The sequence below is a fragment of the Annulohypoxylon truncatum genome (assembly GCF_022578515.1).
Source record: "Annulohypoxylon truncatum strain CBS 140777 unplaced genomic scaffold F4807scaffold_14, whole genome shotgun sequence".
Lineage (NCBI taxonomy): Eukaryota > Fungi > Ascomycota > Sordariomycetes > Xylariales > Hypoxylaceae > Annulohypoxylon > Annulohypoxylon truncatum.
In genome coordinates, this window is record NW_025953800.1 from 639,917 (window position 1) to 666,592 (window position 26,676).

General features: G+C 47.9%; 7 protein-coding genes across 7 annotated transcripts; 5 read left to right on the top strand and 2 right to left on the bottom strand.

The window, feature by feature from the left end:
* The first annotated feature begins 60 nt into the window (after nt 1-60).
* On the top strand, nt 61-2,450 carry F4807DRAFT_424346 (DNA-directed RNA polymerase I subunit RPA34.5-domain-containing protein). The gene is made up of 3 exons (XM_047997869.1): nt 61-1,027; nt 1,088-1,401; nt 1,455-2,450. The coding sequence occupies exons 1-3, from the start codon at nt 330-332 to the stop codon at nt 2,024-2,026; spliced, it is 1,584 nt and encodes a 527-aa protein (XP_047854757.1). The 5' UTR covers nt 61-329; the 3' UTR covers nt 2,027-2,450.
* A 1,687-nt stretch (nt 2,451-4,137) lies between these two features.
* Nucleotides 4,138-6,818, bottom strand: F4807DRAFT_424350 (heterokaryon incompatibility protein-domain-containing protein). Its single transcript, XM_047997870.1, has one exon. The coding sequence runs from the start codon at nt 6,471-6,473 to the stop codon at nt 4,236-4,238; it is 2,238 nt and encodes a 745-aa protein (XP_047854758.1). The 5' UTR covers nt 6,474-6,818; the 3' UTR covers nt 4,138-4,235.
* Nucleotides 6,819-7,452: 634 nt separating this feature from the next.
* On the bottom strand, nt 7,453-12,108 carry F4807DRAFT_73764 (tetratricopeptide). The gene is made up of 2 exons (XM_048003419.1): nt 11,875-12,108; nt 7,453-11,817 (listed from the first exon to the last, which is right to left on the bottom strand). The coding sequence occupies exons 1-2, from the start codon at nt 11,991-11,993 to the stop codon at nt 7,683-7,685; spliced, it is 4,254 nt and encodes a 1,417-aa protein (XP_047854759.1). The 5' UTR covers nt 11,994-12,108; the 3' UTR covers nt 7,453-7,682.
* A 290-nt stretch (nt 12,109-12,398) lies between these two features.
* F4807DRAFT_424355 (glycoside hydrolase family 5 protein) lies at nt 12,399-15,708 on the top strand. The gene is made up of 3 exons (XM_047997871.1): nt 12,399-13,195; nt 13,268-14,518; nt 14,575-15,708. Exons 1-3 carry the CDS (start codon nt 12,809-12,811, stop codon nt 15,244-15,246), a joined length of 2,310 nt encoding a protein of 769 aa, XP_047854760.1. The 5' UTR covers nt 12,399-12,808; the 3' UTR covers nt 15,247-15,708.
* F4807DRAFT_73774 (uncharacterized protein) lies at nt 15,137-15,710 on the top strand. Its single transcript, XM_048003420.1, has one exon. It carries the CDS (start codon nt 15,271-15,273, stop codon nt 15,652-15,654), a length of 384 nt encoding a protein of 127 aa, XP_047854761.1. The 5' UTR covers nt 15,137-15,270; the 3' UTR covers nt 15,655-15,710.
* Nucleotides 15,711-17,428: 1,718 nt separating this feature from the next.
* F4807DRAFT_73803 (uncharacterized protein) lies at nt 17,429-22,978 on the top strand. Its single transcript, XM_048003422.1, has 2 exons — nt 17,429-22,602; nt 22,663-22,978. Exons 1-2 carry the CDS (start codon nt 17,756-17,758, stop codon nt 22,784-22,786), a joined length of 4,971 nt encoding a protein of 1,656 aa, XP_047854762.1. The 5' UTR covers nt 17,429-17,755; the 3' UTR covers nt 22,787-22,978.
* A 2,118-nt stretch (nt 22,979-25,096) lies between these two features.
* On the top strand, nt 25,097-26,598 carry F4807DRAFT_73822 (zinc-binding oxidoreductase CipB). Its single transcript, XM_048003423.1, has one exon. It carries the CDS (start codon nt 25,367-25,369, stop codon nt 26,501-26,503), a length of 1,137 nt encoding a protein of 378 aa, XP_047854763.1. The 5' UTR covers nt 25,097-25,366; the 3' UTR covers nt 26,504-26,598.
* The last annotated feature ends 78 nt before the right edge of the window (nt 26,599-26,676 follow it).

The following is a 26,676-nucleotide window of genomic DNA, read 5'->3' on the forward strand; positions in this document are numbered from 1 at the left end:
AGCGCGCGTTAATCAGTGAACCCGCGCGTTATCATTTTGAAAGCTCCAAAAAAAACTTTTGGACGGTCATGGTGTGAAAGTCAATTCGTTCACTCTACACCTCTTAATCTTTTTTCAACCACGACCTTCCCACTTTTACCTCATCCAAACATTGAGCTCTCAATTCTCATCCGAGCGCTCTTACCATTTGGATGGATTTCTTTTGATCCGATACACTCCTCCATTCCTTCCTACTCAACCTTCTAACCTCATTTCTCCGTCACATTTTGCGCTCACCTACCGTATTTAATTTCACACCGTCTGTTCACCACCCGGTGCAGATATTCACGATGGCGAAGCATCGTGCTCGCGTTCCCATCGCGTCTTTAGCCTCTCTGGTGTCGCACGTCCGCGACCAGAAAGCTGCGACAAACTCTACGCCCAATTCTAATAAACCACAAAGTGCGAAGAAGTTCGCCCAGGCTAGCGATAGTGATGCGAGTGACGATACCAGCTCTGATGGAAGCGATGAGAGTGACAGTGACAGCGAGGTTGACATCGAGGCTGCTCGAAAGAAGTATGCTGAGAAGCAGGAAAGCAAGCGCAAAAGTGTCCAACAAAAGCCCATTCCTGAGAAATCACAACCGACAAAGTCTACACCAAGTGCGAATGAGTCCTCTACAGCCAAAGCCGCCAAATCCGTTGTGCTCGGCGCTGACGGATCCGAATCCGAAGCCGACTCTGAATCCGACTCCGACTCTCAGAGCTCTGACTCTGGTGATCGCCCCGCACAAAAAACCGCTGCCAACGAAAGAACAGCAAACAAGGACGACGGTGGATCGGAGAGTGATACTTCTAGTGAGGATGAAAGCGAAGACGAGGCGACGAATGCACAGCAACCTGTCGAGACCGAGTCATCTAGCGATGATGATAGCGAGAGTAATTCCTCTGACGCTGATGAGGAATCTACCCATGACGCCATGGATGTTGATGGCAACGCGGTAGCTGTCAATGGAAATTCTACTGCCCAAAGTTCGACTTCCCAAATGTAAGTTTTCTTCCCCCTTGACACCCATGAAGTATTCTAGACTGACATTGCAATGTTTAGGTCAAGGCCCGCATGGATTGATAATTCTAATTTCGTTCTCCGCAAGGCTTCCTCCGACAACCCCGCCAAGGAAGTCGCTGATTTCTTCAATAATACCAATCTAGAAGGCAAGCAAGTGTGGTATTTTACAGCGCCAGCTTCACTACCAATCACGGTATTAAAGGATATGGAGATCGACCTATCCAAGGCAACAACTGGAGAGGCGCTGCTAAGTCACCAAGGAGATGAGTATGGGTTGGACTTAGAATCGCATGCTACTAGCACGCAAATTCAACTTCTCATCCCGTCACAGGGTGGTGATAAGTACGCTGCCTGTAAGTTGTGCATTATAACCCTTCATACATAGAGGATTTCTAATAGATGTTAGTGAACCGCGGCATTGATTCGACGGTACATTTGCGTCGCATTGCTAAGTTCGGCCCGGGTGGTGCCGTTAGCGCTACCGCTACCGACGACTACGCGGCGATACCCAAGGCTATACGAGAGCAGCCCCAAGGTCTGAAACCTCGTTTCACTCCTATTGGAGTCCCCACTCCCACATGGCAGAGCGTCCCGTCAATCTCGGCGGGTGAGCCGAAGGGTTCGAAGAACTCTAAGCAGTCAATTGCAGTCAATGGACAGCTTAAGAGAAAACAGGCTAGTCAAGAAGGTGAACAGCCTATTACTGCGCATGAACCTCAATCTCGAGGAAAATCTGCAAAGCGAGCTAAGACTTCTAAGTCGGCCGCGGCAAAGGCATCGAGCTTCAAGGAAACACCTATTCAAGCACCAGTCGTGGCACAATCATCTCCGGCACCGACTGCTATAGATACACCCTCGAAGGTGCAAAAGGCTGCCAACAACGACAAGGCCAAGACTGACAAGAAGGCCGCATTCAAGCCAAAGAAGGAAACACCGATCCCTCTTCCTCATGTTCTTAGCATGAACATGAAACGTTAAGTTGAAGAGGACCGAGGTCCTTAAGGAGTTCTAATAAGACCGGATAGAACATTCTGATTATACTGGGTTTTAGAAAGCTGGTCTTCAACCGGGTTGCAACTCCTTGGTTGAACGTTTCTATACACGGTTCATTTACAGGATTGAATTGCAACAGTGGAGGGTGCTGGTCAATGAGAACTTGGCTAATTTGGGTGCCAGACAGTGGTGTATTTCGTGTGTGGCTATTCTTTCGGAATAATAGGGGCATGGAGTTTGGCAAAATTTCACGAGTCATGATTGGCGTGGACTTCTCGCTTGTCTTGAGATACCACGCGCGGTCGCCCGCTTGCTTGTTCTTTCCACTAGCAGTTATGTAAATAGACTACTGCTCCACGGGCTAATAACAAAAGTTTCTAGACAGTAATTAATTGTCCTATGATAGAAATTAGTCTCACTACCTATGTGAATATGTTTCAGCTGTCGGTCTCCCACTTTCGCCCAACAAATCGCTATCTAAGTGGCTTAGGTAATCAATAAATAGGGTTTGCTTAGTCATCAGTAGGGCTTAAGCATACAACATGCCATTGTGTATACACTTCTTATCATTCATACAATTGTGTGGCACTTCCCAAATATTGCTTCTATGTGCATCTGCGTCTTTCCTTATTCCTTGTCCTATCAAGTGGGGAGACTGCCTATTGAATGGGGGTAATGACCTGCTGGGTAAACATAACACTACCTATGTAGTAGGTTGAATAGGATAATTGATACACCTTCGCCCCCTATTTCCTTCATCATCTAAACCTTCTGGTTCGTCGATTGTTATAAGATAGCGCGTCCATAGAAGTACTAGTCGGGTTCTTGTTAAGGAAACATGAAGCAGTTTCAACTGTTTATGATTTACGGGGCAGCATTAAGACTGTGTCCTCGTCCGCGTGGACGGCAGAAAGGGAATCTCTTTATGGAAAGAATGGAAGAAATAATAATCTACTATAAGATCTCGATTTGAGAAACTGAGTATACAAAGTCAGCTGTAGGTAGGCAGGTCGTTGAAGCTTAATATACGAAAATATCTCAAAGGCTTCACGTATGGTCTCAAGGGTCGTATAGTAACGACATAGTACATTAGATTCTTATCACTATTATCATGGATTTCGTGTGAGTCACTGCCTCAACTACGTCATTCCGAGTAAGTAGGTAAGGTAACGACGGTCATAGCTGTACGAGGGCCTATGACTTCATCCCAAGCCAGCCGCCAGGGCAACGCATGCCATGTCGCGTGATTGGTCCCTGCGCGTAGGTAGACATATAATCTATAATTGTAAAAAGTTTCATCACCTGCCGCGTAGTGATTTCGGCCTGCATGGTCCAGCGCATTAAGGTGGGTAGAAAAATTCGGCCTGTACCGAGTCTTTCATAATCAGGGTTTAAGAAGTCACTCCTGGTGAACTTTTTTGCCTAGAGGTTCGCTGTTCAAATCAACCACTTGCCTTTTTTTTTTCTTGTAGCATTTACTTGACCTTTTCACTTTTTTTTTTCATTCACGTTCAAATTCTCATATCTGTTTCCTTTTTATCCCAATCTCCATTATTTTCTTATACTTCATATCTTCCGCCCATGCACATTGCTTCATGGTGCACACTCTGTTCCCTCTTCATGGTCAGACGTACTATCAAAATGCAGCCACCTACCACTACCTACAATACAATACTATCAATATTAAAGCAGACCACTGGTTCTTTTAGCAGTATATACATATGCTCAGTTAGTATGGTACGAAAATGGGTTTGATATCTAGGATCTAGTCAACATTATTTAACATTTTGCGACGAGATGCGAGGTTCTAAGCATTCAGGCCAGAAGATTTGGGAGATGAAATCCCCCTAAACCCCGTGATGACTACTTGCGTCACTAACACGTCCCTAAGGCTTCTCTATAAATTTCTTTGGCCCTGAGAGCTAAAATTATTTCTTTAAATTTCATACTTCTCGCGATTTTCACCGCACGAAATAGAGAGCTTTGGAGTTTCACCATTCTAATCTCAGCAGGGAAATGCGTTGATGTGGATACTCTACTCGGACATTATCAAGGAATGCTGTATGTGGAGTATCAAACCTCACGTTCTTGGAAGATTTCTTACTCAAAAATAGAGTCATTCTATGGTAAGAGTCGTGTAAATAAAGCCTAGACGCATGGTTCTCATTCAATCCACGCCTAGAAGAAAATGCTATCACCCAATTCTGATCTCCCGCCAAGTGAACTCCCTTGGAAGCCAATTCTCGATACGAAACACGTCGTGATCATCAAAGTTAATAGGAGGGAAAGACAGTGAGCTATCTGAATGGATCGAGGAGCCGTGTCGTGTGATGCGCTTGAAAGTTGTGGTAGATATCCGATTAAGCCCATTATGATGGAGTTGAATAAACCCGATCCGTTCATAATAATCTCCTTTCTTCATGACTATTATCACAAAATCTGCGACAACTTCACATGACTCTAGAGAATGCCTGGGTACTATGACTTTCTCCCTGCTTTCGAAGACAAGGCCCAATAATCGCCCGTTCGAGTTAGACAAGAGGTCAGGTGGAATGTCTCCATCTAGTGATAGGGACATCGCAATTCTCGACTTCTCATCTAGTGCGGAATTGCCGGCTGGCCAAACCCATACATCGAAACTTCCATCACCAGGGTTCTCCTGGCATAGTTCTAGGACGTTAGATTGAAGTTCAAAAGTCCAACACTCAATATTGAGAAACTTTGGAAGCCTTTCAAACTCGCTTTTCTTTATATTCCGCTCAAAAGCATCCTGGAACCCCAAGATTGATCCATCATTGAAATGAACCGAAACTTTGCCATCTAAAGGCGGAGGTCTCCTGTATTCATTAAAAACCCGTCTGATTGGCGTTTTCCACCCGGTCCAGGACCAGCTTGGGAAGCCTTGACGACGAATCTCTCTAACACCAGTCGTAGATTCCGGGTCAATTTCAGATGTCCAACAAAGACTGGCAAGGAAACCTTGTTCGACTGACTCAATATCCTTGGCGGAGAAAGGAATCCCCCAAAAGTGATACACTGAGTCCTCACTCTGCTGGTGAAGCCGGAAGATTCCAAGAATTCCATTCAGAGCATCGCTGTCGAAGGATAATTGCCGGTGACAGTACATCTCGATATGGTCCCATACAGTCAATTTCTGTCCTCGTAAGCTTATTGGGCCTTCGTCTAGCCTGCCGATGAAGAAATCCTTACTTCCCGGCTCACGTACTGTCTCCCGACAAGCCGTCCCCTTACATTGAAAGAACATCTCCTTTTTGGTGAAAACCACACATCTTCGAGAACAAATTGACTCTTGGTACGTCCAGCCTCTTGTGATCCACTTTGACATAAAGAAAGACTCGCACATTGGCTCAGTTGAGACAAGGTAAGTATCCCTGTCCACTTTTGCGGAAAGCTGTGCGTCACGCTTTCTATCACCGATCCCTGGGAGCCCGAACTCAGGACCTTCGCCTGCAGCAGCGATAATAGTCAATTCTGCCTGTTGGTATATTAGATCCATTCTTTGAATTTGGTCGTGTTTAGCTTGGGGATCGTCCTGCGGAATGCAATACCTATCAATCCATATATATCGATACCCCAACTCCTCGGTGAGCCAGGCCGCATCCTTAATAGTTTCTGGGGCTATATCTAACAGGCCTCGGCCCTGGCCATTCTGAGAGTTATTTTTAGGCGGCTGTGAGCTACCCCAAACGTAACTCAGAGCAACATATTTGCATCTGGGTTGGGCTTTCTCAATGATTCCCGTACGTACGTCAATGACACGGAGGGAAGGTATCAGCTCGGATTCGGCCGGGTTGCAATCTTTTCCATGTTGGTCATAACATGTCGAAACCCAATATTTCAAAAGGTCGATATTGATCTTCGCCGGGTCTATTTTCCGGAGAGTTCTCGAAACGTCATTAGAACCGATCGCACTCTCCTGTATCGCGAGACCTAGAACAACATCGCTGCACCATGACTCATTGGCAATGGACAATTCCGGATCTTGGTAGTCCATAGTACCATAAGGTCTTGGATACAGTGTATTTGCATCGCCGTAGAAATTCTCTGCATCCTCTCTTTGAAATGTGAACTGTTCAACTTTATGACCATGACGTTCCTCTTCCCTGGCAAGAGCGGAAAATAAGAGACAAACTGGACAGTTGTCTTTCAACTCCGAAACCTCAATCTTGAGAAGATAGCTTTCTTCTGGTTCAAAGCTCTGTGGCGATGCAGACATATCGTCCTGGGGCGGCCAGTGAATGACCTGTCGTACGGGTGCCTCGCACGCCTGCTGTATTATGCCCCTCCAATTAATTTCCGTACATCGCGAGCAGAGATTATTTACGTTTATACTAGACTTTTGAGCAATATTCTGCATTTCACCCCCTCCTGAAATTTCCATGGTCTGTCTTGAGGAGCAACAACCCATCATGAAGAGAAAGGACTTGCAAGATGAAAGAAGACCACTTACTAGAACCAGAGCTCGATCTTTGGAAGGTCTATTGGCGGCTAGCCTTCGAATAGCTTAGGAAGAAAGCATTGTCTACCTATATATGCGTCGTAATCCTCGGAAAGGAGAACTAAGAGCTCCTCACGCAGCTGCGTTCTTTTCCCCCCACCTGCTGAGTCTGTATCGTGGCACCTTTCACCCGCAACTCCCCAATCAATTATAGATTTAGTAGCCTATGAATATTTGGTAAGGTGATGCGACGTGCTGATCGTAGTTTCAGCTGGGAGCTAAGTTTTGTTCCAGTGTAGGCATCCGTAGGACCATTCCCTTTATTGACAATGCTACTCTATAAGAGTGGGTTGAGTGGGTATGAGCCTATTTATTGCATAACCTACCTAGGTAGGAATGGGGTTGACTGGATACTGTGTTGTCTACCAGAAGGTAGTTATGTTTGAATTCGACGTGGCAAAGCATCGAATATGGTTAGACTAAGTCAGCCGAGATATTCTCATTTGATAGGACCTGAGGCAATTAAGGCTTCTTCGACATATTGATTGGATATAAACGGTCGCATTGTGTTCACCTATCTCGACTTGTTGAGGCCCTAACCTCTGTCGATGCGAGCCTGTCGAGAGTTCTATCATAATTAGGTAGGTACGTACATATCTCACGATGACTTACTAGGTACGTTACTACATGATGGGCACGAAGTAAGAATGATGTGACGTTCATGACCTTACATCTGAAATAATGCTAAATTAAGGTGCTAATAGCTACGGGCGTGACTCCAAAGCGTATCTCAAGGATCAGGTTGGTACTGCGCCGTGGTATGCACGTAGTCATAGCCATCATCCATTCTCACATAAGGTGAGTTCTTATTCCTTATATCATTCAACCATTCATTCATCAATATGTGTTCAACGTCATACATTCAACCCAAGCCCGGCCATACGTTGAATGGTGGTATCAAGTGTGCCTAAAGAGTGGTTAGCTAACCATCCGAGAAATAGTTTTGGAAAAATAAAGTTCGATGAGTGGTGTCCCGCATCAGATTGGATATTTATGCATCAATGAAGATCTCAGCCCCGTCTTGAAACATGTTTAGGGTATCCATATATCATCACAACACCATAACACCAGGTAACAGAGGGGGAAAAGGGTTGTAACATACCGAGAACCAGTAGTGCGATTTTAGGAGGCGACCACACTACCTAAGGATTCCCAACCACTACTATTCCAGGGAGCGATGAAGATTGCAGTCTGAGCATCAGCGGCTTTCCCGGTTCCAGCATATGCATCAGCAAGGTCCACAGCTCCAAGTTCACCTCTTGGTGGAATAGCTTTCAATGCTACCTTCAGGGCCATGTCTGCTGGATATTCTTCCCTACTAACATCGGCTAACCTAGACCATCCGTATGGTAAATGTGGGTATAACATAACGTCGTTTTGGAGTTGAGTTAAGACGTCTTCATCCGAGCTGTTCTCCGATAAGGCAGCAACGGCACGGAATACCTCTCCAATTTGAGAATGTTCTGCATCGGTGACCTTATCACTGGTGCGAAGTGTTTGGAGCTCTGAAGTCACGGCTTCTAGCGACTCCTCATCCTCGTCTAGCAACGCGATGATCCCTAGGAGAAGTACGGATTGTACGTGGGTTGAGTCCTTCTCAATCACGTCAAATAGTATAGTGCGTGCCCTTTCTCTAGCTTCTTCAGTACCCGTAGCCCACAACATCTGAGCTAGAACGCAGACAGCATCAGGGTTGCCATCAGACTCGTCAAGCGCAGTCTCGAAGTACGACACGGCTGCTTCGACATTCCCAGAGAAATACTCAGCTAGGCCAACAGTCAGATGTGCTGATAGTCGAGCTCTCTTGCGTTGCTCAGCCGTAAGCTCATTCGCAGACTCATCGCTGCTCAACTGCAAAGCCATCTCCCCGCACTCAGAAGCCTTCGCATATTCACCGGCTGAGAGGTACGACCGCGCGAGATCTGTCTTAGCTAAGGCAAATCGCGCAAGAGACTCTGCAGACTCGGTAGCTTCATAGTCTGCCTCCAGTTGTTCGCAAGCTTTCTCGAGTGTATCTATCGCTCTCAGGTTGTCGTGGGTTCGCTCTTGATATAGAGTCGAAAGATGCTGGTAAGAAAGGCCTTGCGGATTAAGATGTCGTAGTTGGGCGAGAGCGAATAGCGGTTGGATAAGAGACGTAACGCTTAAATTCGGGGGGTTTGTCAGGATATGGTCGAATAAGGACGTTGGATACTGACGCCTAGTTAAAAGTGAAGATGACTCCGAGATGTCCATTGCGTGAGTGAAAAGACCACGCGCTTCTTTGGTGTCACCGTATAAAAGTGCAACAAAGCCTTGGCCTAGCCAGGCATGGGCATAATCAGGGTCATTGGATTGAGCTCGCGTAAAGGCCTCATTTGCGAGTTGAATATCATTCTGAAGCAGTGCCAAAGTCCCAAGATTCGACCATGCATGTGCGCTTCGTTCATTGAGAAATAGACTCCGGACGAATGCATGCTGCGCTACAGAGGGATTGATTTCGCTCGTGACAACACCTAGCGAATTCCAAAATTCTGGGTTGCCGGCTTCAAGTTCTATAGCGCGCTTGAAGCATCGAATGGCAGCCTTCTGGTACCTGCTGGATTGGACACGAAGCTCGGAAGGAAGACAGAGGTGAGCTCGATTTTCGGCCCAGCCTAGGTTATAATATGCAACAGCTTGAGCATGAATGTCATTAGCCGACTCGTAGATTGCTCGCTTGTGAGCCAGAATAGTTGCATGAAGACTTCTCGTGAGATCCACTCCAAGCTGTTCGTCGTCTGGAAAGATGCCTTCAGCTAAGATAACACCTTTGCCCACACCATCAACGTCCTCTAACGCTGCGTAGGCGGATTTTTCTTCGGAGCCTAGGTTGAGTAGTGTTCGAATGCTGTCAGTAGGGAAATCATGTATGTGACTTTGGACAGAAGAGAAGATAGAACATGAATCGCCAACTGCCTTCCAGAAGTTGAACGTGGTAGCTATGTGAGTGGGAACAGTGAGGGCAAAAGATAAAGCTTCGGTGGCTAGCTCGGCTGATTTTCCGAACAAGCCCTTCTCAACACAATCCAGGGCATTTTCAACCATGGTTTGCATTAAAGCTATGGCGACACCCTCTTCGCCCGGTCGTGCCGATATGACCTCGCGATATAGAGAAATAGCATCGTCAAATTCGCCAAGCTCGCGCTTAACATTAGCGAGCATATACTTAGTAAACCAAGTATCTCCGAGCTTGTCGCCATCCTCACGCTCCTCAAATTTCTGGGCATTTTGAATCGCTTTGGTCGCAGAGATATATCGTCCAGAATTATGGTAGCTTTCCCCGAGACCGACCCACGAATGGTAGTCTGCGGGAGCTATTCGTAATGCTTGTTGAAATGACACGATAGCTTTGGCATAATCTTGCTTATTAAGTTCAGCCACTCCCAAAGCAGATAGAGGCCAACTAATCCCCTTCTTCTTGGATCCAGGAGGGGGCCTAACTTTGCCCGAATCCACCACTCGTTGTGCCACAAGTTCGACTCGGTCCCAATCCCCGTCATCGGCGAATGATCGTGCAAGCCTTTCAGCAGATTCGACTTCAGCCGAGGAGAGCTCAACGGCCTTGAGAAAGCATCTCCGAGCCCTTTTTTTGTCTTTGGCATAATCTGCATAGTAGATACCGAGACTACTATACGCCGGCGCATAGTTGAAGTTACTCTTCAACGCATCTAGGAAGTACGCGTAGGCACCAGTGCGGCTTTTCCTAGCAGATTTCGAAGTATCAATATTCCAAACACAGCAACCTAGTCGGTACTGTGTCTGTGCCAGTAAATCCTTGGAAACCGAAGCACGCAGCATCAGTGGCAAAAGTGATTCGAGTTCTGCCTTGCCGCGCGTATAATCTCCCTTCAGCGCATATAACCATCCGACCTCAGCACGTACACGGAGGTTGCCACTATCGCCTTCGAGTGCTCGTCCCAGGAAATCAATCGCCTGGTCGAACTCCTCCTCTTCCTCATAAATTAGACCGACACCGATCATAGCCGATGTCGATGTAGGATCTGTTTCTAGCACCTTATCAAAAAGGAATTTGGCTTCGCCGTGATTTCTCGGAGATTGATAGAACACCAATGCAGTACCCAAATAGAGCATAAAAGATTGGTTGGCATTCGCGAAGACTTTACCCGTCTTGTCCGTTTCCGCAACCATGATTTTCATTGCCTTCCTCATAAGTTCGACATTGCTTTCGTGCTCTTCGAGATGCTGGTAGTATTCGCCCATCAGTCTGTGGGCAAGAAGCGATTTAGTAGTCGAGATACCCTCAGTCATCATTAAGAGCCTGTCCTCATCAGTGTACGGTATCACCGAGGTCGGCGCGCCGCCATCCTCATCATCTGAGCTTTCGTCATCCGCCCCAGATATCTGGGCGGGAGCCGGAGCCTCTGCCGCTTTCTTCGGAAAAGGCGACAAGTCGCTCGTCATGAACCCGGTCAAGACGCGATAGAGATCACTATCCGGGAAGAAGGAACAATATTCATTGAGTACATTGACGTCCCAGTCCTTAATCTCTTTGTGATCACGCCATTCGACCGCTATGTCCCAAGCAAGCTTAAAAGGGTGCTTGATGATAACCATATCATTCGCCAGCTTCTGAACCACTTGAAGCTCGGCAGGTTTGCCTGGGGGTGGGGTAACCAGAAGGCGGTCGTATCGAAATTGAAGCAATTTCTCCTCATATTGGCGTCGGACATCGTCATCTTGAGCCCAAAGCGTGAGCTGTTCGTAGATATTGCATAGCTCACTTTGACATAGAACTTCTCTGTTGACCTCGAGGGTGACTTCACTAAGCTTAGCTCCCAATCGTGTACGGCGCTCACCGATGAGCGTGTTGATGCGTTTCTTCTCGTCCACCTCCAGGATCTGAGCTATTGTCTCGTAAGTTTTGGCAGGATGAGGAACACGGCCTTCCAGAGCAGGATATATGGGACTATTAGGAAGTATGAGATGAAGGGCCTGGACGTATTGAGCTCGATCGCCACAGGCACGAGCGAAGTCAATAAATTTGTCAACGACGTCCTGACACTTGTACATGTCATTGGAATCTCTGTAGATTTCTGCAAGCTTGAGAGCAGCTAGCTGATATTTCTGGACGGCCTTCGAGCCTTGCTTCTCGTAAATCTTAATTAAGCCTTGCCATGCTTGAGCATCGGATCGAATACCGATAGCAGTTAGGTAGGCGGCTTCGGCCAGTTCCGATTGGTTCTTCTTGTCCAAGGCGAAGGCCTTGTATACATGGCTGAGATGGACGTTAGATTCTGTGATGAGTGTTCTATAGGTAGACAAGGCTACGTACGCTTGGTAATTACGCGCATCTCTGGCGATGACATTTTCGGTCTGTGCTAGAGCATCGTCCCATTTTTGTTGGCGAATGGCATCCATAATAGCCTTCAATGAGGCCTTGATGCTCGCCATCTTAGAGGAGGTGCATCAGGGATGCCGGCGTTCATGTCTTGGTGAGACCAGATGTGGGACGGAAGTGGCATGAGGGATGAGTGTGTGTCATTTCATCATCGGATTTAATTTTAAGTTATTGGTTTGACGTATCACTCTCAATTTCTGGTGTAGCAATAAAAAGTGGCCCGCGGCAAAACTCCGGAAACATTAAGTTCAGCTACCTAGTTCGCTCCTTACTAAGCTTGCATGGATATGGAATTATGCCGGGAGAACATCGGCTCATATTGGGTTGTCGCATCGTTTCAATGTTGGCGCCTCTCACCTCTCACATGCGCTAGTAAATCAACTAGTGGGATGTCACTCAAGGTCACTTTATCTTCTACTTCCGACATTCTACATATGTGTCGATCAGCTGCACATTCGTGTTTATCAAGCAGAAGAGTTGAACGAATTGGGTTAAGTACATGCATCAACTCTAAGTTGTATACTTTTCTCGATTATAAAACTTCTCATTTCTCCCACTGATCATTGATTAGTATTTCCTCTGATCCCTTTAGACTGATACGATATCCCTATGTACTCTGTACTCCCGAAGCACTCCCCTTCGCTTAATCCTTGCACAGACGTCATCGCCGGTTGATTAGGCTCGGGGCCGTAGTAACATCCGTGTTCCGTGTTGCATAGGTGTATCCTCTTAGTACCAATCGGTCTGGAATCCTACGACAGTACAAAGTATTTCCGTGGGAGTCGCCTCTGGTATTTTCATATTTTCATAACTATCGACGATTGCTTGTTTGAGACTCTCGCATCTCGCATTCTCTGGACGACTCTTCATGGCTTCCTCACTGCGATTGATTATCGAGGATGGCCATTTCCAGGACGTGCATGGGAGACATGTCCTGTTAAGGGGCATCAATGTCGCTGGCGACGCTAAGCTCCCTAGTCAACCCGACGTACCTTCGCATGTCGCCCAAGATTTCTTCGATGGCGACAACGTCAAATTTCACAGCCGGCCTTTTCGAAAAGAAGATGCGCACATTCACTTTTCCCGCTTGAAGCGTTTCGGGTACAATACCATTCGCTATGTCTTTACGTGGGAAGCTATCGAGGCTGCCGGGCCGGGGAGGTACGATGAGGTCTGGATCCAGCACACGATCGATGTTTTGAAAGCGGCCAAAGACTATGGCTTTTACATATTCATGGACCCTCACCAGGATGTTGTATGTGCTTCCAATGCTGATATATATAGAAACGACGTGCACAGGTACATACTAACTATGATAATTAACTAGTGGTCGCGGTATTGTGGCGGATCTGGTGCACCCATGTGGACGATTTACGCTTGCGGACTGAATCCCCAGAGCTTCGCCGCCACCGAGGCCGCTATCGTACATAATACGTATCCCGACACCGAGAATTTCCCAAAGATGATCTGGTCTACAAACTATTACCGACTAGCTGCAGCGACGATATTCACTCTCTTCTTCGGCGGACGAGATTTCGCCCCGAAATGTATAATTGATGGCATTAATATCCAGGACTATCTCCAAGGACACTTCATACGTGCTTGCCAACACCTGGCGAACCGTATACATGAAGCTGGGGGCATTGAAAATGATATCGTTTTTGGGTGGGAGAGTTTAAACGAGCCTGGCAGAGGGATGATTGGGCACGTGGACTTGAGCGTCATCCCAAGCGAACAACAACTCAAAAAGGGGTCGTCCCCAACCCTATGGCAGGCCATCCTGACGGGCTCCGGGCGAGCATGCGAAGTTGATACGTGGGATATGGGAGGTTTAGGTCCATACAAGACCGGGCGCGTTTTGATCGATCCTCACGGCGAACAGGCGTGGCTACCAGCAGATTATGACGAGTCTCGATACGGTTGGAAACGGGATCCTGACTGGAGACTAGGGGAATGTGTCTGGGCCCAACACGGAGTATGGGATCCCTCCACAGATGCGCTTTTACGAAAGAACTACTTTGAGAAGCACCCAACCAGTGGCGATAAACTGGACTTCCATACATTCACGAACACATACTTCATGGCGTTCTATCGCAAATATCGGGATGCTATAAGGGGCATCCACAAAGATGCGATTATGCTGTGCCAACCGCCAACCCTAGAAGTACCCCCAAGTATTAAAGGTACCGAAGATGACGACCCGAGGATGGTTTACGCACCGCATTACTATGACGGCATCACTCTCATGACTAAGAAGTGGAATCGGACATGGAATGTAGACGTCTTTGGGGTTCTTCGTGGCCGTTACTGGCACCCGGCTTTCGCTATTAAAATTGGCGAGACGGCCATCCGAAACAGCTTCAAAGAACAGCTGGCGGCTATGAGGCAGGAAGGTCAGGACTATATGGGAAACCACCCGTGTATTCTCACCGAATTTGGTATCCCATATGATATGGATGAAAAATATGCCTACAAGACAGGCGATTATTCAAGCCAGTCCGCGGCTATGGACGCGAATCACTTTGCTGTTGAGGGGGCATTGATGGAGGGATACACGTTGTGGCTATACTGCGCGACGGTAAGATTCACCTGCATTTCTCATTGATTTTGTTTAGCTACTGACGCTATGCTCAGAATGACCATCAACGAGGTGACCAATGGAATGGGGAAGATTTATCCATCTTTTCGGTTGATGACCAGACGTTGCCAGTTTCTCCTCTCCCGCATTCGCCTGAGCTCAATCGGTCAACCTCTAGTCTCGCGAAATCAGTTACTACTAGAAAAGAAGTTGATGATGAATCCTCGGTGACTCCTGGTAATTTGAAGCGTGTTATGACAAACCCTTCAATCGCGTCAACTCCGACGAGCCAAAATCCTGAATTGACTAACGCCCCCGGATATCGCGCTGCTGAAGCTTATGTCCGCCCTGCACCGATAACTACTAATGGACCGATCATAGATTATACCTTTGACCTCAAGAATTGCGAGTTCACAATGGAAATTGAGGGAACCAAGGCTGAATCTGGAGATTTCCCCACGACCGTATTTCTGCCAGAATATCATTTCCCCAAGGACCAATGCATCGTAACTGTCAGCTCGGGCAAATGGGAGATCAGCACAGACGATGAAGAACGCACGTGGATTCAAAAGCTCCGGTGGTGGCACGGCGATGGTAAACAAAGTCTCAAAGTGACGGGCGTAATACGCCCGCACAACACCCTGGCAGGCACAGCTGAGGAGGCCGGATACCTACAGCAATGTCAGGAATCATACATGTCCAGCTTTAAAGATTGTATCGTCATGTGATCGGCGTCACGGTTGTGGAAGTATATGTGGAAGTATATGTATTTAATAATTTTTGCGGCTTTTACGGCTGAGTTCTGCGATGCTGGTTACTTTAAGTATACCTACCTACCAGGTATTCATCTAGCTTGGAGGATGCTCATCAAGGTGTTGGGGGTTTTGGGTTGCACGGCTTACAATGCCAGGCATGTGAGACGAGGGAATAATCTCGATCAAGACAAATTAAACTGCATGTCTCTGCGATTCCGACGCTTTTCTGCAAGGCACATCAGGTACCTAAGTCATCTTAAATGTTTTAAGAATCGGCCCCCAACGGTGAACCCCGAAGTGTCTAAAGTAGCGATCACAGACACGTGGATGGAATTTGCGAGAAACTCAAAGACGCAGGATGTGTTTTATACGTCGTCTTAGCCTTCGATGTAGTGGCTCAGCTTTACTTGAGCCTCATAAAGATTACTACCACGAGATCCTACGACCCAAAGCTGATGCTTCCACGATGTTACTTGGGTATTCCTTTGGATTTAGTGTTCCTTGAAAATAGCCTCTTTGGTGCCTTATTAAAAAAAGGGGTAAGAGAAACCCGTTACAATATGCCACTAAAACTTATATCAAATATCTCATCTGGAGTACCTGGTATGAAAAGACCTATTGACCATCTTTGATATTCTGTTTTAACAGTTACATACATAGAGGCAATAGAAGCATCGGTACTTGTGAGATAAGATCCCAATAGTTATTTCTACCGAAGTCTCGGGATACTTACCATGCCGATCTACCCGCATTGAGGTTAAAGCCATGTCGCAGTCCTGCAGATGCGGGTGCTTCGCTCTAGGAATGGACCGAATAGGATAGGGTTGACGAATGCGATGCATCCAGCGCATCAAGCAAATAGGATGATGCGCGTCCCTTCCATCTACCTATCTACATTTACTGATGGTTGTCAACTTGCAGAGTTACACGGTCCTAAGATGGTTTCTTGTATATCTACTTGCTCGTCTACTTGAGCTTCTCGTTCGAAGAACGGATGATAATGGTATGCGATGGACTAATAGGGAGAACATTCCGTAATAATAAGATGAAAAATTGGTTAATTGTAATTTCACAAATTTGATTTTCGTCTCCGTGTTGATGAGGAAGCAAGAAAAGAATGGATATCTAACCAATGAAACCCACAATTCATTGTAGGTGATTGATGGAAATTCAATTGGTTTCTGGATTAAAATTTTATCTCGCCCCTTGTAACGGTTGTCTTGCACCTTCCTGACCTCATCCAATCCCCAATCATATTTTCCTTGCCTTAGAGTTGGTCTCATTCAGACGTATTCGTACTGGAAATGCTTGAACTTGCTAATATCTTATGTTATATGTTATACTCCGTATTAAAGATTCATGTTGATATTACAAGCCAGAAAACGAAGATGGAGTACATCGGGATATGTACTATATACCTACCATATGTATGTACGATACCTGTATCATGATTGGCACTAAACCCAAATCGTCACAATGATTTCCACCCCTCGTTGCCTGTAAGCGCGTAGCCGCCGGGCTTTCACGCTACGGTAGGAAGGTACGACGTGGAGTGAGGGCTAGCGTAAAGGCTTCCCCTGCGGAGCGGAGGCGACTAGTGCTGGGAACTGCCTCGACTTTTGTACGTAGTAGCCCCATGTACGAGGTAGCCGTGTATCCCATGCTTCCATGTAGGTAGGACCACCGACGTAAAACACAAAACAACCCTTGACGCTTTCTTGGCTTCCAAGGGTTCGCACCAAACAACTGATCTTCGTCCTTGCCAACCTTGATGCTGACCCACTAACTCACCAAGACACCAACGCTACACATTCACATCCACGCTAAAATAACCAACTTCATAACTTTCCCACTTAATATATCTCCCCGCTAAAAGACGACGACGCCGAACACGACGAACGACGAACGAAGACAACAACGGCGATCAATACGATATATTGTAAAACAACTATAATTCGATACTATAATATCAATATTCATTAATTACCTAGCCATGGTGCTCGCTGCTATCGCTGTCGCTACTTTACCCAAATCGTGACCGGGGCCTCACGCAGAATTCTCTTTTGACTAGACATTCTGCCCTCCCATCCATTCGGAAAACTACTCAACATATGAATTGATTCATCGATTGCTATATTGTCCCTTCGATTATCTATCTTGAGGACGAGATCGGAAGGCTGGTGATCACTCGACCTTCGACCGTTGACCGTTGACCGTGTCCGTCCGTCTCGGCCGACACTTGACGATCTTCTCGTATCGTGAAAGAAGCCCCATTATTACATTCGCCTACTATTTCTCTTGCTTAGTCTTGTTGTTGCTCATCACTCGACTTCTCTCTTTGAACCCTCATTGTCTAGACGATCTTCCGGATACTCGATCACAACCACACTGGGCGATCCCGATACGAACTTGGCTGTTCGTTCGCAGCCATACGCTCGGCTAAAGCGATTCATGCCGTGCTATTCCGTATCCCATATTCAACATGTATTCCAATACCCAACAGAATCAGGCAAGGCCGTTTCAGGTCCCGCCGCCTCCGCCCATGTCGCCACCCATCGCTGGTCAGCCCGGGCAGCTTAATACTATGTTAAATATCCCGCCTCCGCCACCTAGATACCCGAGTGCCCCTTCAGCAACCGGCGGCGTCGTGCTGCCTCCGCCGCCCGGTCCTCCGCCAAATAGCGCTCTAGGTCCGCAGCCTCCGTGGCAAAACAACTGGGGCCGTACGTACAATGGGCAGCCCAGCTTCGCGATTCCTCCTCCGCCTGCGGGCGGTCCTGTCCCAACATATAATCCGAAACTCCATTCCCAGGCTTCAAATGGGACTCTTTCCATCCCTCCACCCCCTCCGCCGGCCGAGCTTATGTCGGGCACGTACAGACCCGGAAACGATGCGAATGAGGCGATGGTATCTGCAACGTATATACCGGGAGGCGATACCTACGGGGAGGGTGTTGGTATACCTGGTTTCTTCCCGGATGATTCGGCGACCCAGTCAACAAGCACTACCCAAAGCTCCTGGCCCTCTAGCCAGACGAGTAGCGTGAATACCATGAGCAGCATGAATACTATGTCAATGGATGATCCCAACCGTGGGCTGCTATACGCCAATGCATTTAATAACCGGATGTTGTCGACAACCTCGAATTCCACCAATGTTCACTCCGAGATTCCTCCCGAACTAGCAGCTAAGTGGCCTTTAGATCATGTACTGTTATGGCTTGCCGCGAACCACTTCTCCAAAGAATGGCAAGAGACGTTTAAGAACCTCAACATTCACGGAGCACAGTTCCTCGAGCTTGGTAGTCAAAAGGGCGGCCGTGGAAATTTTGGTATGATGCATCAGCTCGTCTATCCCCGATTGGCGCAGGAGTGTGTCAATAATAATACCAATTGGGATCAGCCCCGAGAAAGGGAAGAGGGGAAGCGGATGCGCCGCCTTATACGAAGTATAGTTACTGGGAAACCAGTCGACAGCGCCAAATCGTTGCCATCTCACGCCAGTAAGGAATCCCTTGCTAGTGCTCATGCACAGAGTGCTGGCACAGACGCGGAGTCTCCCAATACTCCTATCAAGTTCGGCTCCAGCATCAGGGGATTTTCTCAGTCTCGATCTACGACTATGCCAACTCTCAATAACCCGATGAGCTCGGACTCCAACCACCGTGCCATGCTAAAGAATATTGATATTGAAAGCAGTCGCAAGCTAAGCCCAAGCTTAAGTGAGCATGGAGATGGAAATTACCGAGCTGCGCTGCGAAGTGACAGCCCTGGATCTAGCCCGAAACTATCGACCGCATTCCTACCCCAGCCTCAGCCTTCTTCAGGAAGCTTGTCTCCCTCTAGCAGGTTTCATCACAAATCCAGAAATAGCACCGACTCCGTTTCCTCGAACGCGGCAATATACGGATCTGGTGTCCCGCCTGAAGCAGGTCAGCTACTCCGAAATGGCATGAGTGGGATTGGGGATATGATTCATGCTAGTCGCGGCGATCGACGTTACAATGCCGACGGAAAACATGCTGAAAACGATAACAGGCCTGGTTCGGCAGAACCGTCTTCTGCGAGGGATAACAAGAGCTTCTTAAGCTTTTTAAAGAAAAAGAACAAACAGAAAGATGATGGCTCCTACCCTTCGCCTGACGATGCAAATTCGCCTACGAGTCCCAACCTGCTGAGGCCTCGGTTTGGAACCCCCCCACCAGAAGCCGTTCAAGACTCAGCCCCGACATTCAGACGTAATAAAAATGGGCCTCGAGTATTTATCCTCGTCACATTGGATGGCTGGAATTATAGACTATGCGATGTCACCGACTGTGATACAGCCGCAGATCTACGCTCTAATATCTGCACACATCTAGGACTCCCTGACCCAAGAGGGTTCGAGATATTTTTAACTGAGTTAGGTCGCGAAACGCATGACGAGGCGTTGGAGGATCAGAGCTTGTGGATTCATAAACGCAACAAGGGCGATGCTCACGGCACTCTAAAATTCTTCATTAAGATCGGCAAACCCAGCAATGGCGGTCTCGCCCACCCGGCGGCACTGTCGCCCGGTTATCTAGCCCCTGGTTCTAACATAAACGAGGACGCTTATGCTCACCTCAATGGTCGTACCAGGTCAAGCTCGTCGCCTCCCACTTCGAGGACCAATACGCTTTCAGCCGGTTCACCGCCAAATGACGCCGAACTGGCCGCCAAGGCTAACGAGTATCGAGCCGAAGTGGAAAAGCAACAAGCAGCATATCTTGCTAAACGAAGGCAAGCCATTAAAGAATCTTCTCCTCATGAAATATCTCCCCAGACTGGAATTGTCGGTAGGAATGTGGATTTTGACCACCCGCGTCTCTCGCCATTTGACGACAAGAAACCGGATAACCTCTTCCCGCAGAGGAAAGCACCCGCGCCGCCAGTCGTTGAGACCGCTACCCTAATCAAGGCGAATTCACTGAGTAAGAAGACCGGCCACAACATGCGGCCATCCCAAGGTAGTCTAGATGGATTTCCTAGTCCCAGGCGGCCATCCACTTCGACAGGTGCGGCGAACCAAGGTGCATATCAGAATCGACCTGGTGGGCCCCCTTCTCCGCCGGCAGGATCGGCCCTTGGCGCTTTGGTGAATATGGGAAGTGCCTGGGGCCGACTAGGTCGCCCATCAACCGCGGTACCGCAACAACGGTCGGTGTCTCCCAGAAATACATCGGCACCTGCGCCCGTACCTGCACCAGCAGCGGAAATAGTGGAACAGAAAGGTAAGGGAGCAATGGCAAGCGTTGATTTTGGCACGACAGCCTCGGGACGTAGCAGTTCTCGGTCAAGGTCTGGTTCACCCGGCTCTCTAACTTGGGGCCGTGGTGACATACCATTCGTTGTTCCAGACTACTCTCCCGGTGACACCCCCCCATCTCTTGGTAACCGGGGCACAACACAGCTAGAGCCGATTACTAAAATGCGTGAAATAGCACAACGAGCGCCCTCTCCCGGTGATCTTAGTCCGAGCACGGCACACCCCGCCCCAGGAGCTCCCGCCAGCCAAGGAAATCCTACAGGTCCCCCCCGCCGAAAATCCCACGGCCCCGATGTGGACTTCACCGAGACAGATGTGCAGTTTTCCAAGCCAGCAGCGCCTGCTAAGCCAACGAACGAAGAGTCGGGCGACGATTCGGACGATGGTCTTTTTGCTATTCCGATGAGGGGGAGACAGCCGTCAAAGAAGGCGGTACGTAAACAACCGAGCCGCAACGAGACAAGTGTCCTCGATAGCGACTCGGAATCCAGTGACAGCAAGAAACCGAACTTGAGGGTCAAGACTTCGAGGTCTAAGAAAGGTCTGTCGGTTACATTTAATGCTTCTCCAGGCTCGTCTAATACGCCTGATTTGGAGGACGACGATGGAAGTATCCGGAGCGGACGGGACTCTCACCGCCGCACACCAGGAACTCCGGGCTCGGACCAATGGCAGTCTGACGATAGCAAGCTTAATCGCCGGAAGTCGTTCGTCGATCGTGGTGTGTGGGCCAACCGTCCACCTCCCGAGGCTTTGCTCAGCAACCTTGATGCTTTCTTCCCGGAACTCGACCTGGATCAGCCTGTGCTAGACGAGAATGAGTTGCCGGTATCGCCCATAAATGAGCACGAGGAGCTTCCGAGTGGAAATGGTAAAGCAGCAGCATCCACTTTGAACATTGAACCACTTATACCTGCTACCGGGACTGGTACTACGAGATCGTCGGTGTATAATGAGAGCGACACACTCGGTTCCGACGAATCGACTCTTAAGGCGCTAGAGCGTCCCCCTTCGATTGCTTCGGTTGCGACCCGAAACATGCAGCGCTCAAGCGGTCTTGGCCGTATGAAGTCCATCCGAGAGGTAGCGCGTGGGGCTCATGAAGCGAACAAGCGATTCACCACAACTACGGCCAGTGGCGGGGCCGGAGCGTCGTCGATGATCCAACGCCGGAAGAGTACGAAGATGTTTGGCGCTAATGTCGTTCAAATTCGCCCCGAGCGTGGGTCAATGATTGTACCGCAAATTCCACAGGACGTTCTGCCAAAGCGGCAAACGACATTCCGATGGTTCAAGGGTGAGCTCATCGGTAAGGGTACCTACGGACGTGTGTACTTGGGTATGAATGCTACGACAGGTGAATTCCTGGCCGTCAAGGAAGTCGAAGTCAATCCCAAAGCTGCGGCTGGAGATAAAAACAAGATGAAGGAACTTCTGAAGGCCTTGGACCAGGAAATTGACACGATGCAGAATCTAGATCACGTCAATATTGTGCAATATCTCGGCTGCGAGAGGAAGGAGACAAGCATTAGCATCTTCTTGGAGTATATTTCTGGTGGTAGTATTGGGTCGTGTTTGCGCAAACACGGAAAATTTGAGGAGCCGGTGGTTAGCTCGTTGACTAGGCAGACACTCTCAGGTCTAGCATACCTGCACCGTGAGGGTATTCTGCACCGAGATCTAAAGGCCGACAATATTCTGCTGGATGTAGACGGGACTTGCAAGATTTCGGATTTCGGCATCAGCAAGAAAACAGACAATATATACGGCAACGACAAGACCAACTCGATGCAGGGTTCTGTGTTCTGGATGGCGCCGGAAGTGATCCGATCCCAGGGCGAAGGGTACAGCGCAAAGGTCGACATCTGGAGTTTAGGGTGCGTCGTCTTAGAGATGTTCGCGGGCAGGAGACCTTGGAGCAAGGAAGAGGCTGTTGGTGCAATCTACAAGATCGCGAACGGAGAGACGCCGCCAATTACGGACGACGTACGCGACACTATTAGCCCCTATGCTCTGGGGTTCATGTTGGACTGCTTCACTGTGTACGTGACTCTTTTTCGTGACTTAATAATATGGGGGTGTTTTTACTAACAAGGAAATAGTGACCCTAGAGACCGCCCAACGGCTGAGCGTTTGCTAAGAGCGCACGAATTCTGCGAGCTCGACGCAGATTATAACTTCTTCGACACGGACCTTTACGCCAAGATTAGAGGCACGTTCCAGTAGAACATGCATCTAAGGACGAATGTGAATGAGACGATGGTGAAGATCTAGATAGACCTTGTATCCCGGTTCGAGTCCTCAGCTCCGAGTATGGCTTTTTGGTGTTGTATAGAGAGGTAGAGAAGGCAAGATGATGACCTGCTTCGGTGCTACAGGCTAAGACGCCTGAGGATTAATGGGCTGGTGACACGGCAGCATCGTGTGGTGATATCCCGCTTATATAAAGTTCCTTGTGCTATGATTATTTGGACAATTTTAGGCGACCGAACGTATAAACTCGAACCGCACAAGGTACCATACGGCGCTCAACAAGATAACACGGTTGGACTAAATAAGAGCACGCCACGTTTGACATTGGAGAGAATGGGAACGCCTGTATAGTTTGTATGACTTGTATGGGTCACATAACAGTTTTTTGTACGTCGAATATTCGCTCCTTCTACGACCTAGCACGGCGTTACGAGAGGATGATTACGTTACGTTTCTACGTTTATGGTTATTATAGAAGGGTCGGAGTTGAGGGTTGGAGGTGCCGCGGACGAGTTCATATATTTGTGGGGGGATGTAGTTGTGTGTATGAGAGCGGGGTTGGACTGCTTGAGTAGACTAGATGACTAGGATGCTAGGCAGTTTATGTAGGAGCGAATAATAGGGGATTGGAGATTGTGATTATGATCGTTTTTGCTTGATTTGGTTTGCCTTGCGAATATGATGTTAGCGATGACGACGATGTAAGGACGGATATGTGCATAGGTACCTATGGGGAGGTGTCGTTTCCCGCTAGCCAAGCATTCCGACAAGCTTCCTACCAAATGAGGCGAATTTTCGGAAAGGGTTGGAATGAAATGGCTAGGTAGGCAGGTACCTAGGTCGGTAGCAGCTCCATTATCAGTAAAGCCCCGACTGTGCGAATATATGAAAAGGTTGTCTCATGCCAATGATGGTTTGATATCAAAGTTGACAATAGTGAACTACTTCCTGTGTCTACGGATTTCTACTTGACAATAGTCCAAGCCGTCTTCGACATAGTTTCGAAAATATATTTGATTCAATTGTTTCCCCTTTATGGTCTATGTGATCCGTTTCGTTGACCTTAGCCGTGTTATGATTGGCAACATTTCTTACACAGCGAAGGGAAACGTTGGAGTACTTAAAGAGGAAAGATGGTCTCTTGAAGGTAGTTATCTATGACTTGTAGTGAGTCCCAGAGTTAGTTATGTGTTGTGGCCATTTAGTTTAATGGTGTCCCCCTGAAGTCATCCACTTGTTTGTGTTTCTTTCGATGGTGTCGATGGGCTTTTATCTCGATTCGTTATTTTCTTCTGAGTATCCGCAATTGGCTCCCCCCTCTGGACAGCGATGGCGCCGTTACCTTTTTTCAATGGACCTAATTGAACCGTATATCATTGCGATATTCCTCGTTCATCTTGTCGCTCATCAACCTGTCAGTATCGGAATATTCCAGTATACCTAGGTAGATACCTAAAGTCTCGTTGCGCTCTACCAATACCTTGCACGATAGAACGCGCATCAGTATCTGGCCTGTATGACTTCCGGACTATCTCGCAAAATTTCCCGTCTTCAATTATATTAGCTATATTTTAAAAAATTAACTAAAACTCCTACTTTGGGTGACCAACATCTGATCTTTCATGACTGTCACCTGGCGCAAATTTCCCTTTTGCATCAGCAATACCTTAGTCAAGGTAAGGCCATTGATGACCTACCTGGGTATCTAGTACCTATCACTATTTTAAGAGTTTACTATCATGCGTATATCTTGGAATTTCCTGATAGTTAATTCCACATTTATTAAGCCTAAGTACACTAGCCTCCGGCGTCGCGAAGAGATTAACTCCTGGACATTCGGGAACTTCGCGAAGCGAGGGGTCGCAAGCGACAGGGACATGAACTAGGTTGGTGGCATAGTGAATGATTAAGGTCGGTTAATCTTAATAATACAATACCAACGACAGTTCTTTCTAATCCAATCGTATTAGATAATACACGTGTTTAACATGCAAGTGTGTAGCACAGTCGGATTCCTGGGAGCGATTTCCATTAGATACGCTGTCATGCTTCGGCTTTAATTGACTTTCTGCCGGAGTTAACTCTAAGTGTTGAAGCAATAATGGCCTATCGATGACTTGAAGTTGTCCAGATTAGGAAGTCTTAAATCCGGAATCCCTGTCGCCCTACGATGCGGGACCCGCTTCTTTGTAATTGCCGGGTCCCACTAGACTAGATAGGGCTTGGTATTGGGAGATCTTCAACTTAGACCCGCATTATACATTGTACATTCGCTACAGAGAAGTTCAACGCATCTTGGACGACTAGACTGTGACAGAGGGTTAGTAACAAGTAGATTGTTATATATATCTTACTAGACTCCTTAAGAAATCGAGATTTGAATTGTATCATCATACTCAACCTTGAGTCTTTGCCAGCTCCTAACTCGCGCTTTGCTTCACATCGTCTCATATTGAAGTTTACGAAAGCATTTGTCTTCCTAATCTATACGGCCTTGAAGCCCTTTTATCACCCGGATCATCTGCACTTGATACTTACCTACATATACATACGATGGCTCCCAAGAACTATGCCGCATACCTTGTAAAGGCAGGCGCAATCCCCCTCGAAGTCAAACCTGCGCCGTACACGGCTCCCGGCCCGGACGAAATTGTCGTTAAGAATGCTGCCATCGCTGTGAATCCGGTAGACTACACCAAGCAGCATGGCGGCGACCAAATGTTCACTTGGATCAAATATCCGCACATTCTTGGCAGCGACGTTGCTGGCGAGGTCGTCGAGGTCGGCAAAGGGGGAGAGGCAGCGAAGCTATTCAAGCCTGGTGATCGTGTACTGGGTTTCGCTGCTAGCCTGGACAAGCGCTCAGCCGGTGCTCCAGAAGGTGCATTCCAACACTACACCGTACTACGGAGTTACTTGGCGACTAAGATCCCCGACGATCTGCCGTACGAAAAAGCCTGTGTGCTTCCCATGAGCATATCCACTGCCGCTTGTGGCCTCTTCATGAGAGAATACAATGCATTGCAATATCCGACGTCGCCGCTCAAGTCCCAAGACAAGAAACCGGCGTTCATCGTGTGGGGTGGCTCGAGTAGCGTCGGCTGTAGCGCTATTCAGCTCGCTAAGGCCGCTGGGTATGAGGTCATTGCGACGGCGTCGCCGAAGAATTTCGGTCTCCTGGAGGAGCTGGGCGCATCTCAAGTCTACGATTACAGGGACCCTAATACGGTCGCTACGATCATCGCGGCTCTAAAGAATAAAACTTGCGCGGGCGCTATGGCCATAGGCAACGGGTCTCTTGAGGCATGCATTAACATCTTAGCCGCGGTGCCGGGCAATGGCCGTAAGTTCGTCGCGCAAACCACCGTCCCTATCAACCCCGCAAAAATGCCGAAGAACGTCGTGAAAGTGATGGGTGTCATGCTGGGTTTTCTATGGTGGAACGTTAAGATTTCTCTTATGTCGAAGTTTAAAGGGGTGGAGACGAAGTTTATTTGGGCTCCGGATGTGATAGCTGATGATGTTGGAAAGATGATCTACCAAGATTTTCTGCCCAAGGCTCTTGCTAGCGGAGAGTACCATGTTAAACCTGAACCGCAGGTTGTTGGGAGAGGGTTGGAATCTATCCAAGAAGCGATGGATACAAATTTGAGAGGGGTTTCCGCCACCAAGGTTATCGTTACGCTCTGATTCAAGGCGGGATCCCTAAGCATCGTTAAGTTAGAAGTTGTTTCCTTTGTTTCGATTATACCATTATCGCTTGCTTTAATATACCATACGCATATAGGCTGTGCTGTCTTGTTTACCTAAAACATGCCCGAAGGTACCTACCTGCTATACAGTAAAACAGTAGGGTGATTCAT

Excerpts from the sequence above, each read along its gene's own strand:
- F4807DRAFT_424346 (XM_047997869.1), top strand. The coding sequence starts at position 330 with ATGGCGAAGCATCGTGCTCGCGTTCCCATCGCGTCTTTAGCCTCTCTG. Across the intron at positions 1,028-1,087 it reads CAAAGTTCGACTTCCCAAAT|GTCAAGGCCCGCATGGATTG; the intron begins GTAAGTTTTCTT and ends TGCAATGTTTAG. Across the intron at positions 1,402-1,454 it reads TGGTGATAAGTACGCTGCCT|TGAACCGCGGCATTGATTCG; the intron begins GTAAGTTGTGCA and ends AATAGATGTTAG.
- F4807DRAFT_424350 (XM_047997870.1), bottom strand. The coding sequence starts at position 6,473 with ATGATGGGTTGTTGCTCCTCAAGACAGACCATGGAAATTTCAGGAGGG.
- F4807DRAFT_73764 (XM_048003419.1), bottom strand. The coding sequence starts at position 11,993 with ATGGCGAGCATCAAGGCCTCATTGAAGGCTATTATGGATGCCATTCGC. Across the intron at positions 11,818-11,874 it reads GATGCGCGTAATTACCAAGC|CCATGTATACAAGGCCTTCG; the intron begins GTACGTAGCCTT and ends CGTCCATCTCAG.
- F4807DRAFT_424355 (XM_047997871.1), top strand. The coding sequence starts at position 12,809 with ATGGCTTCCTCACTGCGATTGATTATCGAGGATGGCCATTTCCAGGAC. Across the intron at positions 13,196-13,267 it reads TGGACCCTCACCAGGATGTT|TGGTCGCGGTATTGTGGCGG; the intron begins GTATGTGCTTCC and ends ATAATTAACTAG. Across the intron at positions 14,519-14,574 it reads TGTGGCTATACTGCGCGACG|AATGACCATCAACGAGGTGA; the intron begins GTAAGATTCACC and ends CGCTATGCTCAG.
- F4807DRAFT_73774 (XM_048003420.1), top strand. The coding sequence starts at position 15,271 with ATGTGGAAGTATATGTATTTAATAATTTTTGCGGCTTTTACGGCTGAG.
- F4807DRAFT_73803 (XM_048003422.1), top strand. The coding sequence starts at position 17,756 with ATGTATTCCAATACCCAACAGAATCAGGCAAGGCCGTTTCAGGTCCCG. Across the intron at positions 22,603-22,662 it reads ATGTTGGACTGCTTCACTGT|TGACCCTAGAGACCGCCCAA; the intron begins GTACGTGACTCT and ends ACAAGGAAATAG.
- F4807DRAFT_73822 (XM_048003423.1), top strand. The coding sequence starts at position 25,367 with ATGGCTCCCAAGAACTATGCCGCATACCTTGTAAAGGCAGGCGCAATC.